Source organism: Mauremys reevesii, linkage group 4 (genome assembly GCF_016161935.1).
Source record: "Mauremys reevesii isolate NIE-2019 linkage group 4, ASM1616193v1, whole genome shotgun sequence".
Lineage (NCBI taxonomy): Eukaryota > Metazoa > Chordata > Testudines > Geoemydidae > Mauremys > Mauremys reevesii.
This window is the reverse complement of record NC_052626.1, coordinates 106,070,580-106,083,223: the sequence shown is the minus strand read 5'-3', so window position 1 is coordinate 106,083,223 and position 12,644 is coordinate 106,070,580. Positions and strand designations below refer to the sequence as shown.

The following is a 12,644-nucleotide window of genomic DNA, read 5'->3' as shown; positions in this document are numbered from 1 at the left end:
TTGGGAGACTTCCCCCCACATCCCCTGGTGACGTGAAATTGGTGTATGTAGGTAACACTTCATTGGTTGCACTGCAAATTTCTTTGCAAGAACCTTTATATTACTGCTACTGGGACTAATAAAAATTAATAATAGGTTCTAATGGAATTCCTTGAGGGTGTATATTGTTTCTTAAAGTGGAAGAGTTCTAACAACTTCAAGCATTTGCTTACTCAGCACCCGCTAATGGCTTCCCAATCAGCACCCCTGCTCTTTGGTTCAGGCTGTTCTTGACATTCTTTTCCAAAACTTACGTCATAATCATATCCTGAAGACATAACACTCCTGCAACAGAGAACAGGTTTCTATCAGCACATTCCTCGCTAATCTAATGCAAGGTCTGGAAAGGAGATAAACACAAAACTATGAAAACATAAGAAAAGGGCACAAACAGCATTGACAGATGGGAGAGGCCAGATAAGTGCCTGCTGCTGAAAATGAAGAGCTTGGAGGCAGGTTGTTTGGAATGAACAACATTGTTTAGAAAGTGGACGCTGGAACTACACCTGTCTGTGAAGCAGCTAAGGCCAAGATTTTCAAGAGTGACTAGTGACCTTGGGAATCATTCAGGCAAGACTGAAACAATTAGTGTATGTCTTTAAACATTAAATATTAAAGCACTGCCACAGCTGTAAAAAAAAAACAAAAAAAACCCCTACCTCCATGAGGGGAGTAGCCACCAGTGCTGGTGCCCTGTCTACACTGGCAAGTTACAGTGCTGAAACTTGCAGTGCTCAGGGGTGTTTTTTCACACCCGAGTGAGAAAATTGCAGAGTTGTAAAGTGGCAGTGTAGACAAGGCCTTATAGATGCTTGATTTTTGGAAAGCGCTGAGTTCCTGCCCTCTGAAAGCTGGCCTCCCTCATGGATATTAAGGCAAGAAGGGATCATTCACATCAACTAGTCTGACCTCTTGTATGTCACAGGACATAGAATTTCAGTTACCCCCTGTATTGGACCCAATAACTTGTGTTTGGCTAAAGCATACCCTCCAGAAAGGCTCTAGTCTTGATTTAAAGAGATTGAGAGTCCACCACTTCCCATAGTAATTTATTCATAACATTAAATCACTTAGAATTTGTGTATAATTTCTAATTTGAGTTTGTCTGACTTCAGCTTCCAGCCATTGGTTCTTGGTATGCCTTTCTCTGCTAGATGAAAGAGCCCTTTAGTACCAGGTATTTTCTCCCTTTGAAAGCATTTTTCAAGAAGGTGACAACTACGGTGGATCTTTAAGGTGTTTTGAGCAAGACAGACATCCAAAATTCACCTGTTACATTTGAAAAGCATGGCCTAATCTGAGAGTCAGACAAATATCAGATCATAGAATTTTGCTATTCCCATTCCATGCAAGATAGAGAACATCCGCCAAACATTTCTATGAACACCATCCATGAACTGTTGCTCCTCTTTCAGGGAGGAAGACAACTCATTGTGTCACTCAGAACTTAGCATGGAATGCTTTCCTCTTCTGTGTTCATATGGTAGCCAACTGTACATCTATTACTGTATACTATCTATTGGGAAAGCACGACATAACTCATGCATTGCATGGAGTTAACTGCTACAAAATAAGAAAAATCCCAAACACAAATAATCCAAAGAAATTGTCATTGAAAGTTGTGTAATTTTATTTCAACATATCAAGCACGAACAGGTTTCCCCTAACTGGGGAACATGACAAGGAATGTAGTTAAAAATTTGGAAACATTTACATTTAAAGTTTGCCAGTCTGGCACCACCACTAAGTATTTTAAGGCTGTATATATAGCAGTACTTACCAATTGGAACTACTTCAGGCCAGAAAAGAAAGGCTTAGTACTGACTGCAATCTACAGAGAATATTGCAAATCTTTTAAAAAATGGTGTAAAATAGGAAGACTGTTAACAGAGTTAACAACGCAGTGGCAAAACCCTTACCCTTCCTGACCTTTAATAATAGATGTGCCTACGATCAAACACATATTTGCTCCCTCTCCAAGGGGGCAATGAGAAATTTTAGAGGACTTCTATACAATTTGTGTGTTGTTATAATATAAAAACAGCCATATAGCGCCAAAAAAAAAAAGTGACCAAGATTTATAAACAAGCATGTCTGACATTTGACTCAGTGGGTCTAGTTCAGGACATTATCGGCTCTGTAACAGAATGAGGAGCTTTACTGAATGATTCCCTTTTCCTGAAGACGGCAATCGTGCATATTTACAATCTCTGTGCAGTGGAGTGTGATGCACATTTTCAGGTCCAACTGTGTGTGTGCGCATGTGTGTCAACAGCAAGATCCTAGGAGAAACTGACCGATAACCAAGTGGTTGGATTTTTGGACCGTCGTCTGTTGTTCCCATCCCATAACTGAATGTACCCAATAGACATCTTGAAAATTGGCAATAAGAGCCCTTCCCACCTCCCCCAACCCTTAGAGCTATAAAGCAAGCCAATGGAACCATTCTAAAACCATGTGGATGTTTGCCATTATTGGGGCACCAATACTGCTTGGTAATTATTGATTGCATCAGAAAATGACAAGAAAATGACATAGAAAACAAATTGCACAATTAAAGCTACATTTGGCTTTAGCATTAAGGCCCGTACAGGTAAAGAGGTCCTTGAAGATGGACACGTACAAAGGCAAATGACAATCTGAAGGAACTGAACTCTGCTGGTTCCCTGGGTCCCCTTTTAGCCTGTCTCTTTCTTCCATCTCTGCTGCGTTGGTTTTAAAGTGCTTGGTGCCTCGATGGGCTCCTTGCATGAGTGTCCCCCTCCTGCAGCCAGTAACTTTTATTGCTGCCAAACGTAGTGCTTTTATTTGAAGACATAATTAATGAACAGTTGACATGTAAGAAAGACACAAATGAGAAACCAACAGCGAGAGTCCAGGAGGAGGTTTTCGGAAGAGGCCTTCCTGTAGAAAGATTTTTTGTTCAGAGCAGTGAGGTTTCTGAAACAACAAGTAGTAATAAATCCATTTGCATGTAGGAAAGAATTTTACAGATATTCTTCCCCGCCCTACTCCACCCCGGACACACGTGAACTCTCAGCTACCGTTCCCAGTCCTGGAGATCCTACACAGGCAAGACTCCCCATGGCTTAAATTTACAAGCCTGTTTGATGAGTACAGGATTGGGCCCACATGCTTCTCTCTTAACAAAGGAATAATATGAATATTCTTTTCTCCTATCCTTTATCTTTTCTATATAGACCATCAGCCCCTTGGGACAGGGATTGTCTCACTATGTGCATGCAAGAACCCAGCACAATGGAACCTGATGTCAGGTAGGGTCTCATGGTGCTACTTGTAATTCGAACAAATGACTATAAAAGGGTTGATTCCCATGCAACAGAAACAGTAGGAACAGAGTTTTCAGAAGGGCTCAACACCTGGAAAATGCAGCCCTCATTGTGGAACAGCCCAGGTCTAGCTTAGACACCAAAATAAATGGGTGGGTTTTCAAGCGATCTCAGCATGGTGAGTGCGGGGCTGTTCAGAAAATCTGGCCCGCTCACAATGGGAACTGCTGGGTGCCGAGCACTTCTGAGGCTCAGTGCCCTCAATTGGGGCCAGGTTACTTGAAAACCTAGCACTAGGAGTGAAAAAGGCAGCAAAGAACAGAGTGCAGTGCAAAATTCAGGAATTGACAACTCGTAAGACACTAAGTTCTGTGTACTTGCCAGGATTTAGTAATTCGAGAGAACAGGTTTCTTGGCCTTGTCTACTGAAATAACACAATCTGCTGCATTTTATTCAAGCCTAAACAAACTTATTAGCTTTCCAAAGTCATCAGGAGGAGTATTGCCATTGGAAAAATCTTTACTAGTCTTATCAAACAGCCTAAAATAGAATTAGCTTCCCAAAGAGTGTCTGAATTGTCACTAACCCTCACACTTCTCCCTCTGAGCAGTACTTTTTGGAACCATTCTGATGGACAGAATCAGCCTTCAAAGCCAGATGGCAAGAGGCTGGGAAAGGCAGGAGGGCACAAGACATCTCCTCATTCTTGGATCCCCTCCACCCAGAGATAATCCCATTCCCTGGCCTCTTCTGAATGCAGCAACTGGCTCCCTACCAGCCACCCCAAACATGGGAATGAGGCAGTAAGCCTATGGCCTCACCCAGAGGCGCCAACTTCCCTAGTTCCAGGGGGGAGAGGGCTCGACCCTCCCCCCTCCGCACAACCCCCGCTCCACCCCTTCCCTCAAGCTCCCACCCCCACCCACCCTTCCTGCCCCTGCCCCATTCCTCCCCCTTCACCCACCTCTTCCTGCCCCCGCTCCTCCCCCTCACCCCCAGCACCTCCTGAACGCCATTAAAACAGCTGATCACAGCTGGCAGGAGGCACGGGGTCCGGGGAGGGGAGAGAGAGGAGATGCTGATCCCTGGGGCTACTGGTGGGTGTTGAGCAGCCACTATTTTTTTTCCATGGGTTCTCCAGCCCCAGAGCACCCATGGAATCAGCACCTATGACTCCACCCACTTCTGCACCCAGAGACTCTGCTGACCTGGTGCCTGTTCCTATCCCAGTGAAGTAAATGGGAACTTTACAGTGGACTTTATTGGACCCAGGATCAACCCCTGGTACACAGGAGAATGAATGCAGCCCCCTATATAGATGTAGCAGCAGCCATGTTCCCCCTGCATCCCTGGGAGCTCCATTTCCTTATACTCCTGCAGGGATGGAGTGGCAGCACCCTGACCCCAAGGCAAGTCAGAGTATAAAAGCCATAATGGACCCCTGGCTGCAAACATGGCCATTTCAGAAGGTGCAGCTCCAGTTTGCCAGTGCAGTAACCAGGTGTGATCACCAATCTCTCAAACATGGTCTAAAACAGAGACCTTATTAAAAGCCTGAACTGAATCTGCCGAGATCCAATTATAGGCCCTCGGGCCTCTGTTTCTCCTGCAATGACTGAGGCTGTCAGAGGAGAAACAGTGAAAGCAGAGCAGCAAGATCACTGTGCAGCTTCATCCCTACTTGGGGCTGCAAGTCAAATGTAGGCATGTTGGATTCCTTGACGATTAGGGCCTTCTATGGCCAGCTAGCAATCAGACTTCTAGCCAGTACCCTGGTGAGCTCCCCAGAAGTCTGCATCTATGCAGCAGCTTTACAAGCTGGAAGATCTGTAATGCTCCCGGATGGGACTAAGAGAAGATCCTCTCAGTGTTTTATGTGAAGGCTTGCTAAGGCTTTTTTGGATTTTAATATGATACTTATTGTTATATCTTGAAACTGCACCCCTCTGAATTAACCAGACTCCAAAGGCCGGCTCAGAGGAGTTCAACACCAGAGGTTATTTTGGTCCTATTGAGATCATGCTGCTAATGAATGCAAATCGTTACCTGTGTATGTCGTGCTGGGCTTTCTGTAGGGATAAGACAGTCATGTGGATTTCCTTCAGGTGATTCATTTCCTTTCCGCACCGAGTACATGGACTTTCAAAACCTGCGACAAAACATTGCAGGGACAACCAGTTTTACCACACATCTCTGGCGATGGGGAGACCTCGGACACATGCCCCAAAATCCCCCAGCAAGTGAGCAGCTGTATGCAGTGAAGTACCTTCAAATAAAGGGCACCGCTAACATGGACCTTAATGCTGAGTGGAATTTTCATCATGAAAACCAAGCCCCGGCGTGAGGCTGATATGAAGTCAGACTGGTATCCTCTCAGCACACAGAACCCCTCCCCCACAAATATCCCCAGCTTCCTCCTTTGTAGGGTCAGTGCAACTATATAGTGGTTTGCAACCCTCCTTCCCTGCTCTCATCTTCAAGGGCACTTTGCTAGCCCCTTCAACAAACCCAACAGGGGGTGGAGAGAGAATGGAGTAGTGGAAAAGTAGGCCTGCTCTCGTCCTAAATCTAATGGTATTGAGTGGTCACAGTGCACATTTTTCTACAACGTTTCATGCCACAGAAATGATTGATATTGCTAAGTCAGCCCTTGGGAAGCCCTCAGAAGCGCTACAGCCTGTCACTGACATGTGTGTTACTACTAGTGAGGAAGGACAGGACAGAAGACAGAAAAGGCGAGTGAGAGGTATTTCTAATACGCTATCAGTAAAACAATGTCAAAGGAAGTCAATGGGCCAGATTCTGACACCTGTAATCAGACTGGGAAATACCTTAGCTCCTCAAAGCAATAAGGTGCTAAAATTTGAGCAAAGGTATTAAATCTGGCACAATGTTTGCCAAATACTTGCCATCATCGTCCGACAGCTCCTGCACAGACTCTGGTGTTGAACAGCTGCTCTCAGTGTTTTGGCTATGGTTGGATGGTTGGTCACTGGTTTTACGACGCCTGCAGTCTTTCGCAGATCTCTAAATCAGTGGGAGTTATTAAAAGGAACACTGTCAAAAATCTGACAACAATTTGACTAAGTGTTATCCAGTCTGGTAGGGAAAATTCTCTGGAGTCTAAGGGTTTGATCATGAGGGGGACTGAACATCTACTCAGAACCTTTCAGGATCAGATCCTAAATATCTGATTTTGAGAGAGAGAGACCCCCCACCAAAGATTCCCCAAAGCTAAGATTTGTCAGTAACCACAAAATCCAGCAGGCCAAATTCATCCCCTGGTGTAACTTCAACAGGCTTTTACCAGGGATTAATTTGGCCTCCTGAATTTTGTGGTTCTCTTGCTGGCTCTGAATTATGTTACTAGTGCATAACAGGGATGGGCCCACACCAATAGCCTAGATCTGGATCCAAATCTCATGAGGGAGATTTTCAAAGGCACCAAAGAGATTTTAGGAGCACAAGTCCATTAGGAGTCACAGGTACTCGTGTTCTCATTTCCCACACGCTTTCGAAAATTCTACCCCATCTCTCTAGAATAGGAGAACCAAAGCTATATAGCCAGACACCAGTGAACACAGAGTTTGAAATCCCGATCCAAATCTAAACTTCCCCAAATTTCAGAGGTGTTCAGATTCAGGCCATTATAAAAAGGCGTGAGCTATGTATCGAGATCCAGATTCAGGATTTTGGTATAGGCTGTATCTAACTAGTATTTAGCACTTCTATATAGCTCTTCACCTTTCAGAAGCACTTTATAAACCATAAATAACTAACAAGAATAAAGCAGGGAGGTAGATATTGTTCCCTTTTACAAATGGGGAAAGTGGATAGACAGATTGCCAGGCTTATCCAGAAGGAAGTAAGTGATAGAGTCAGGATTAGAATTTGAGTTTCAGGGCCTCAGTCCTCTGCTCAGACCCCAAGATCACATCCAGCCTAAAAAAGTGCTTTGTAAATATTGAACAGTGAAGTTCAGTTCAACCCCATTCATCACCCAACATAAGAAAAGAATCCAAGGTTTTAAAATTGGTAGTGGGAAAGATATTATCTAATACAAATCACACAGTGTCAATTAATCAAGGATTCTGATTTTATTTTGGATTAAATAAGAAGTGTTACCTATACCAGGCTCCAGCTGTCCTAGCATGTAATTAGTATTACAACAAATCCCAGCACAATTACAATGATCCCTCAAACAGGAACTCACCCAACCAGCCTCTTACCAAAAATATTAGCAGATTAGCACCTGGAGAAGGCACCAGGGAATTATCAGAGGCAAAGTACAGCCAGAGAAACAAGCCTCTAATGTCAGAGGCAGCCCTTGGATTTTGTGGTGTCTAAGAAAACATGGCAAATCAAAGCTGAGCACTTGATCAAAGAAATACAGGTATATGAAGGAAGATCCAAAGAAAAATATTTCCCAGAGAGGGGCTTTCTGGCTGAGTGCTGGTTACCTTGTGTCGTATAACTTGGTTGTTTATACACATGGTTTTGTGGGACGACATCCTTGTGGATAGGTGCCTCTCCATGGTTTGTAGTATCCCATCTTTCTCAAACTGGGCAATGTCATTTAAAGGGTCCCAGGGCCTTAAACTTTGGAAGCAAAAAGAAAATATTAAAACACAGAACTGCTGCAGGTTTATTAAAAGCAATGCATGAATTCCAAACATACAGGAGCAAATATTTAGCCATGGGCTTAACTGGTGTACCCACAGAACCAAGGTAAGGGCAATTAGGCATTTATGAACAGAAGTTGCTTCCATCCTGGCCCATCTGTGTGTCTCAGCCCTGAGCCAGACACAGAGGTAACAAACCTAGAGCAGGAAGACAGGGAAGTCTTCAGGTTTTCTAAGTCCTTGGTTTCTTTTCTTTGCCAAGGCTGCTAACAAGGGTGCTCATGAGAATCAACTGTGGTGGGGGTTTTGCAATATGGATGTGTCTTCAGGAGACTGACAACTCAGATCACAGAAGCTGCTGAACCTCCTGCAGCTGGTAACACACCTTCTTGTCACTACAGGTCTGTCCTCGATTTGGACCAATACACAGGAGATATTCCACTGATCTATCTACTTTCATTTTAAAGGACTGCACATTCAAGTACTCACTGGGGAGAATTCAGGAGGAAAGTTGCCTAGTCATGGTGCTGGGAAGGTGCAATCTAGTCAAGAGCAGGACCAGGTTCCCAAGCATCAGATAGAGATAGAAATAGAAGGTGCTACATGCATACAGCATACACTGGCCTGCTGCACTTCTATTTCTGACTGGACCCCAAGAAGCAATGTCTGCACTTAACCCATTATAGCCACACGTATCACTATACATGCTTCGAGTCACTCACTCTTCGTATTTGTAGTGCCATTCATTGGTAGCAGCATCGTGTCGGAAGAGCAGCGGCTTCCACTCCATGCCATTCTCCTTCCGCTCCCGTGAAGCGTTTCTCTGCTCTTCTTCCAATACAAATTTCTCCTGAGTTGCCTTGTGTTGATCTCCTTTGTTTATTGCACTTGTTACATGCTGCCAGAGTCTAGAAACAAACAGGGAATCAAATACAACTGCCTCAAAACCAGCACCACACTCAGACAGCTGGAGCCTTAAAAAAATGTTTGTCTAGTCCACTGAGAGGCACTAGGAGAATTATAATAGGTTTAGTCAGCCTGAGCTTTGGCTTAAAATGGACTTTTATCAGGAGGATGAAAATGAACACAGTGTATAATGACTACCTTAAGAACTGTCCATCTTCTCCTCAGGTAAGATCACCTGAACACTGAAGATGGCAGTAATGTGTAGTACAGTAGTAATGCATAGTTGTCTGGGGCCAGTGGTAAGTTTAAAAGGTGACCACAGTAAAAAAGGAAAACCTTTTGCTGAACTGGCCCTTTTAATCATTTAAGCCTAGGAGATGGAGTTTTGAGTCAGAGCAGCCTTGCAACCAAGACTAAATTCTAGGAGCTCATGTGGGGAAAAATGCACATGAAAAGGACTGCAGCTGTATATGCAAATTGGATATTCACACATGAAAATGTCTATGCAGATGGTCTAAATAGACAAATATGTAATTCGCTGATTTGCACTTGCAAACACCATAAACTGAAGGCACAAATGTAGGTGTCCGATTGCATGCATATATTTTCCTGTGCAGAGGGCTTCTAACATACAAGATTTGGCCCTTGATGTTTTATTGACATCTCCCTCCCCTCCCACATTATTCCCTTCACCTTGGAAACACAAGTCAAATTGTGCCTCTCTTTCCACTGGAATCTAATAAATAATTCTGTTGCACTATAAGCTTGAAACAAACATTAGTAAAGGGCTGAACAACACTTAACACACTCTGGTCAGACAGATAATAGTTTATCCATTTTAGCCATCCAAAAACGGCAGGGAATAATCTAGTGATTAGACTTTTACTGTTTCCTCTCTATGTGGGTCTTTCACATAACAACAGGTGAGGGAAAGGTTTGTTTGTTTGTTTGTTTTAATACTACACACACATGCAGGAGAGTGATTCTACAAGCACAAAAATTGGCCTAAAGGCTTCCAGGGCAGGTGCAATATGTGAAGCTACCCATTGTTCTGTTGGGTTTTTTTTTTTTTTTGGGTCAACACAAGCTCTTGCCACGAGGACATGCAAGACCAGCAAAAGCAGCCAAGCATGCAGGTGCGCCACCATTTTAGCAACGGTGACAGGTGTAAGCTAGCAAAAAGTTCTGTCACCAAACTTTCTAGTATAGACATGGCCTCTTTTTCTGAGATGAGTCTATTTTAAACTGAGGGTGTTCTTTAATTTAGGTTTGTAAAGCTCCCCGAGATCCTCAAATGACACAGCATCTGTGTTCTGGAACAGTCCTCAGTTACACAGGTGATGGCACACTGCAAACACCTGGACTAGCCAGATGTGCAGTGTTAGGTTTTCTATTTGCTGCTTGATGTGCAGTTCATATGCTGTATTGAGAGCAAGTAGGACTTTCAGACAACCATGAGGAAGATGTGAGCATCCTTAGAATTCTGTGGACAGGAGGGGGAACATAAGGCAGAACTCTTGAAATCTGAATCCTATGGTTAGAGCACCCAGGATTCAGCGGAGACAGAGCAGCACACAGCTGAAAGATGCCAGTTGTCTGTCTGCTAGAAGCTGCTCAATTACAAGGGCCCATCTCGGGGATTGATGGGTTTGCACCAGATTAGCTAAACAACAAACACTCCTCAAGGTTTTGTTGGATCAGGGCCTTTGTCTGGGTCCTCAGTGAGCAAGGTGCTGTACACAGAGCTTGTAATCTACACAGACTATACAAAGGGCTGGAGGCACAGAGAGGGGAAGTGACTTGCCCAAAGTCACCCAGCAGGTCAGTAGCAGAGCCAGAAAATGAATCCAGGACTCCAATGTCCCAGCCTAGTGTTTCATCCCTGGGACCATTCTGCCTGTCAGTGGCAACTCAGCCCTGGGTTTCACCCTCTGTATTGTAGATTTCTGTTTGACACTGGCTAAGAAGAGGTGCTGGGGTGGTCTGCTCATTTGTACAGAAGATTTGCATAGCAAGTTTTCCAATGAACATATAAGTATTTCTTAGAGTAACTAGTATCAGAGGGGTAGCCATGTTAGTCTGGATCTGTAAAAGCAGCAGAGTCCTGTGGCACCTTATAGACTAACAGACGTTTTGGAGCATGAGCTTTCATGGGTGAATACCCACTTCGTCGGATGCATGTAGTGGAAATTTCCAGAGGCAGGTATAAATATGCAAGCAAGAATCAGGCTAGAGATAACAAGGTCAGTTCAATCAGGGAAGATGAGGCCCTCTTCTAACAGTTGAGGTGTGAACACCAAGGGAGGAGAAACTGGTTTTGTAGTTGGCAAGCCATTCACAGTCTTTGTTTAATCCTGAGCTGATGGTGTCAAATTTGCAGATGAACCGAAGCTAAGCAGTTTCTCTTTGATATCTCCTCTGATACTAGAAGCACAGGGTGCATTGCTCTTGCTGAGTTACTGACCAAAGTCTTCCTGTATCCTAGGACTCCCAGCAGCTGAGATGGGAAGATGGCATTGTTCTAAAAATAATGCTACCATTACTCTTGTTCCAATAAGTCAGTGAGAAAAGGAAATGGCCTCCAGCTTTTTAGGACCTTTTACAGGGAAAACTGCCCATTCTTCTGATATCAGAGAGAAGAACGTCCAGAGTTAGATCTGAACCAGATAGCAATAAGAAGCGAGTTTAAAGCACAAAGAGCAGGGAATCACATCAGTGGAGAGGTGAGCAGCTGTACCCTCTACCTTGTTTTTCTTGTTAGGGAGTCTATTGCAGTCACTGCAGATAAGGGTAACAGAGTGGAGTGGGTGCGGTCCTGACCTGGGAGCTAGAAGACCAGGGTTCTACTCCTGGTTTGGCCACTAACCTGCTGTGCAACCTTGGGCAAATCATTTCGCCTCTGTGCGCCTTTGGTGCAGAGACTCTCTCACACTCTGCATTTGTATAGTGCAGTTGTACAGAACAATGGGGCCTCTAGGCACCAGGGCTGGCTCCAGGCAGGAGCGAAGGAAGCAGGTGCTTGGGGCGGCCAATGGAAAGGGGCAGCACATCTGGGTCTTCGGTGGCGGGTCCCTCAGTCCCTCTCTCTCTCTCTTTGAGCTGCTACCAATGGGCTTTATTTTTATTATTATTTCTTTTTTTGCTTCGCTGCTTGGGGTGGCAAAAAAGCTGGAGCCAACCCAGCTAAGCACCACTATAATATGAATAGTAATAGGTGTGAGCCTGTGTCCAATAGTCTCCGCCTTTTGATGTCTTGCAAAAATTAGGTTTTGGACCATGGCCTCCACTCTGTTATACCAGGAGTATTACTGGTGTAACTGCACTACACATCAATGTATTGAAGAGTTAGGCCCAGATTTTTAAAGCTATGTAGGCACCAGTGTGCTCAGCATTGCCTAACTTCATTTTAGGAAGAGATTTAGGCTCCTGGGAGTTGACAGTCATGGCAGCACCTAAATAGCTTTAAAAATCTGAGCCTCAGAATAAAGGCATGAAGGCCCAGAAGCAGCAGGAAAAGTGAATTTTTTGACAAGGCCAGTTTTCTCCATCCCCTCAGAGAGCTGCAGATTCTACACAATCTGGGGCTTTTCATACTCTGCTGCACAACAGGATATGTGTCACGGACTGCAAAGCTTTCACATGGGCAGGTTATATTCAGGGCTGTGAGATGAATAGCTGATTCAGTATTAGACTGTAATTCATTCATGCAGCCACCACCATAACAGCCGTTCCTCCTGCCCCCAAATACAACATGTTGCACATATTAGCCTTTGGCATGCTGAAGGG

At 44.3% G+C, this 12,644-nt stretch overlaps 1 protein-coding gene across 7 annotated transcripts in view; it reads right to left on the bottom strand.

The window, feature by feature from the left end:
• Positions 1 to 1,648: 1,648 nt before the first annotated feature.
• The window catches only part of OSBPL5 (oxysterol binding protein like 5), a 221,781-nt gene continuing 210,785 nt past the window's right edge, over positions 1,649 to 12,644 (bottom strand). For 6 of the 7 annotated variants that reach the window (XM_039533778.1, XM_039533781.1, XM_039533780.1 and 3 more), the window contains 5 exons: positions 8,675 to 8,860; positions 7,791 to 7,929; positions 6,240 to 6,357; positions 5,377 to 5,479; positions 1,649 to 2,979 (listed from right to left, as the gene is read on the bottom strand). In XM_039533778.1, coding sequence (XP_039389712.1) covers positions 2,844 to 2,979; positions 5,377 to 5,479; positions 6,240 to 6,357; positions 7,791 to 7,929; positions 8,675 to 8,860 — 682 coding nt within the window. In that variant the 3' untranslated portion in view covers positions 1,649 to 2,843. The remainder of the gene's footprint in view (positions 2,980 to 5,376; positions 5,480 to 6,239; positions 6,358 to 7,790; positions 7,930 to 8,674; positions 8,861 to 12,644) is intronic. The other variant, XM_039533779.1, reaches the window with a different exon arrangement.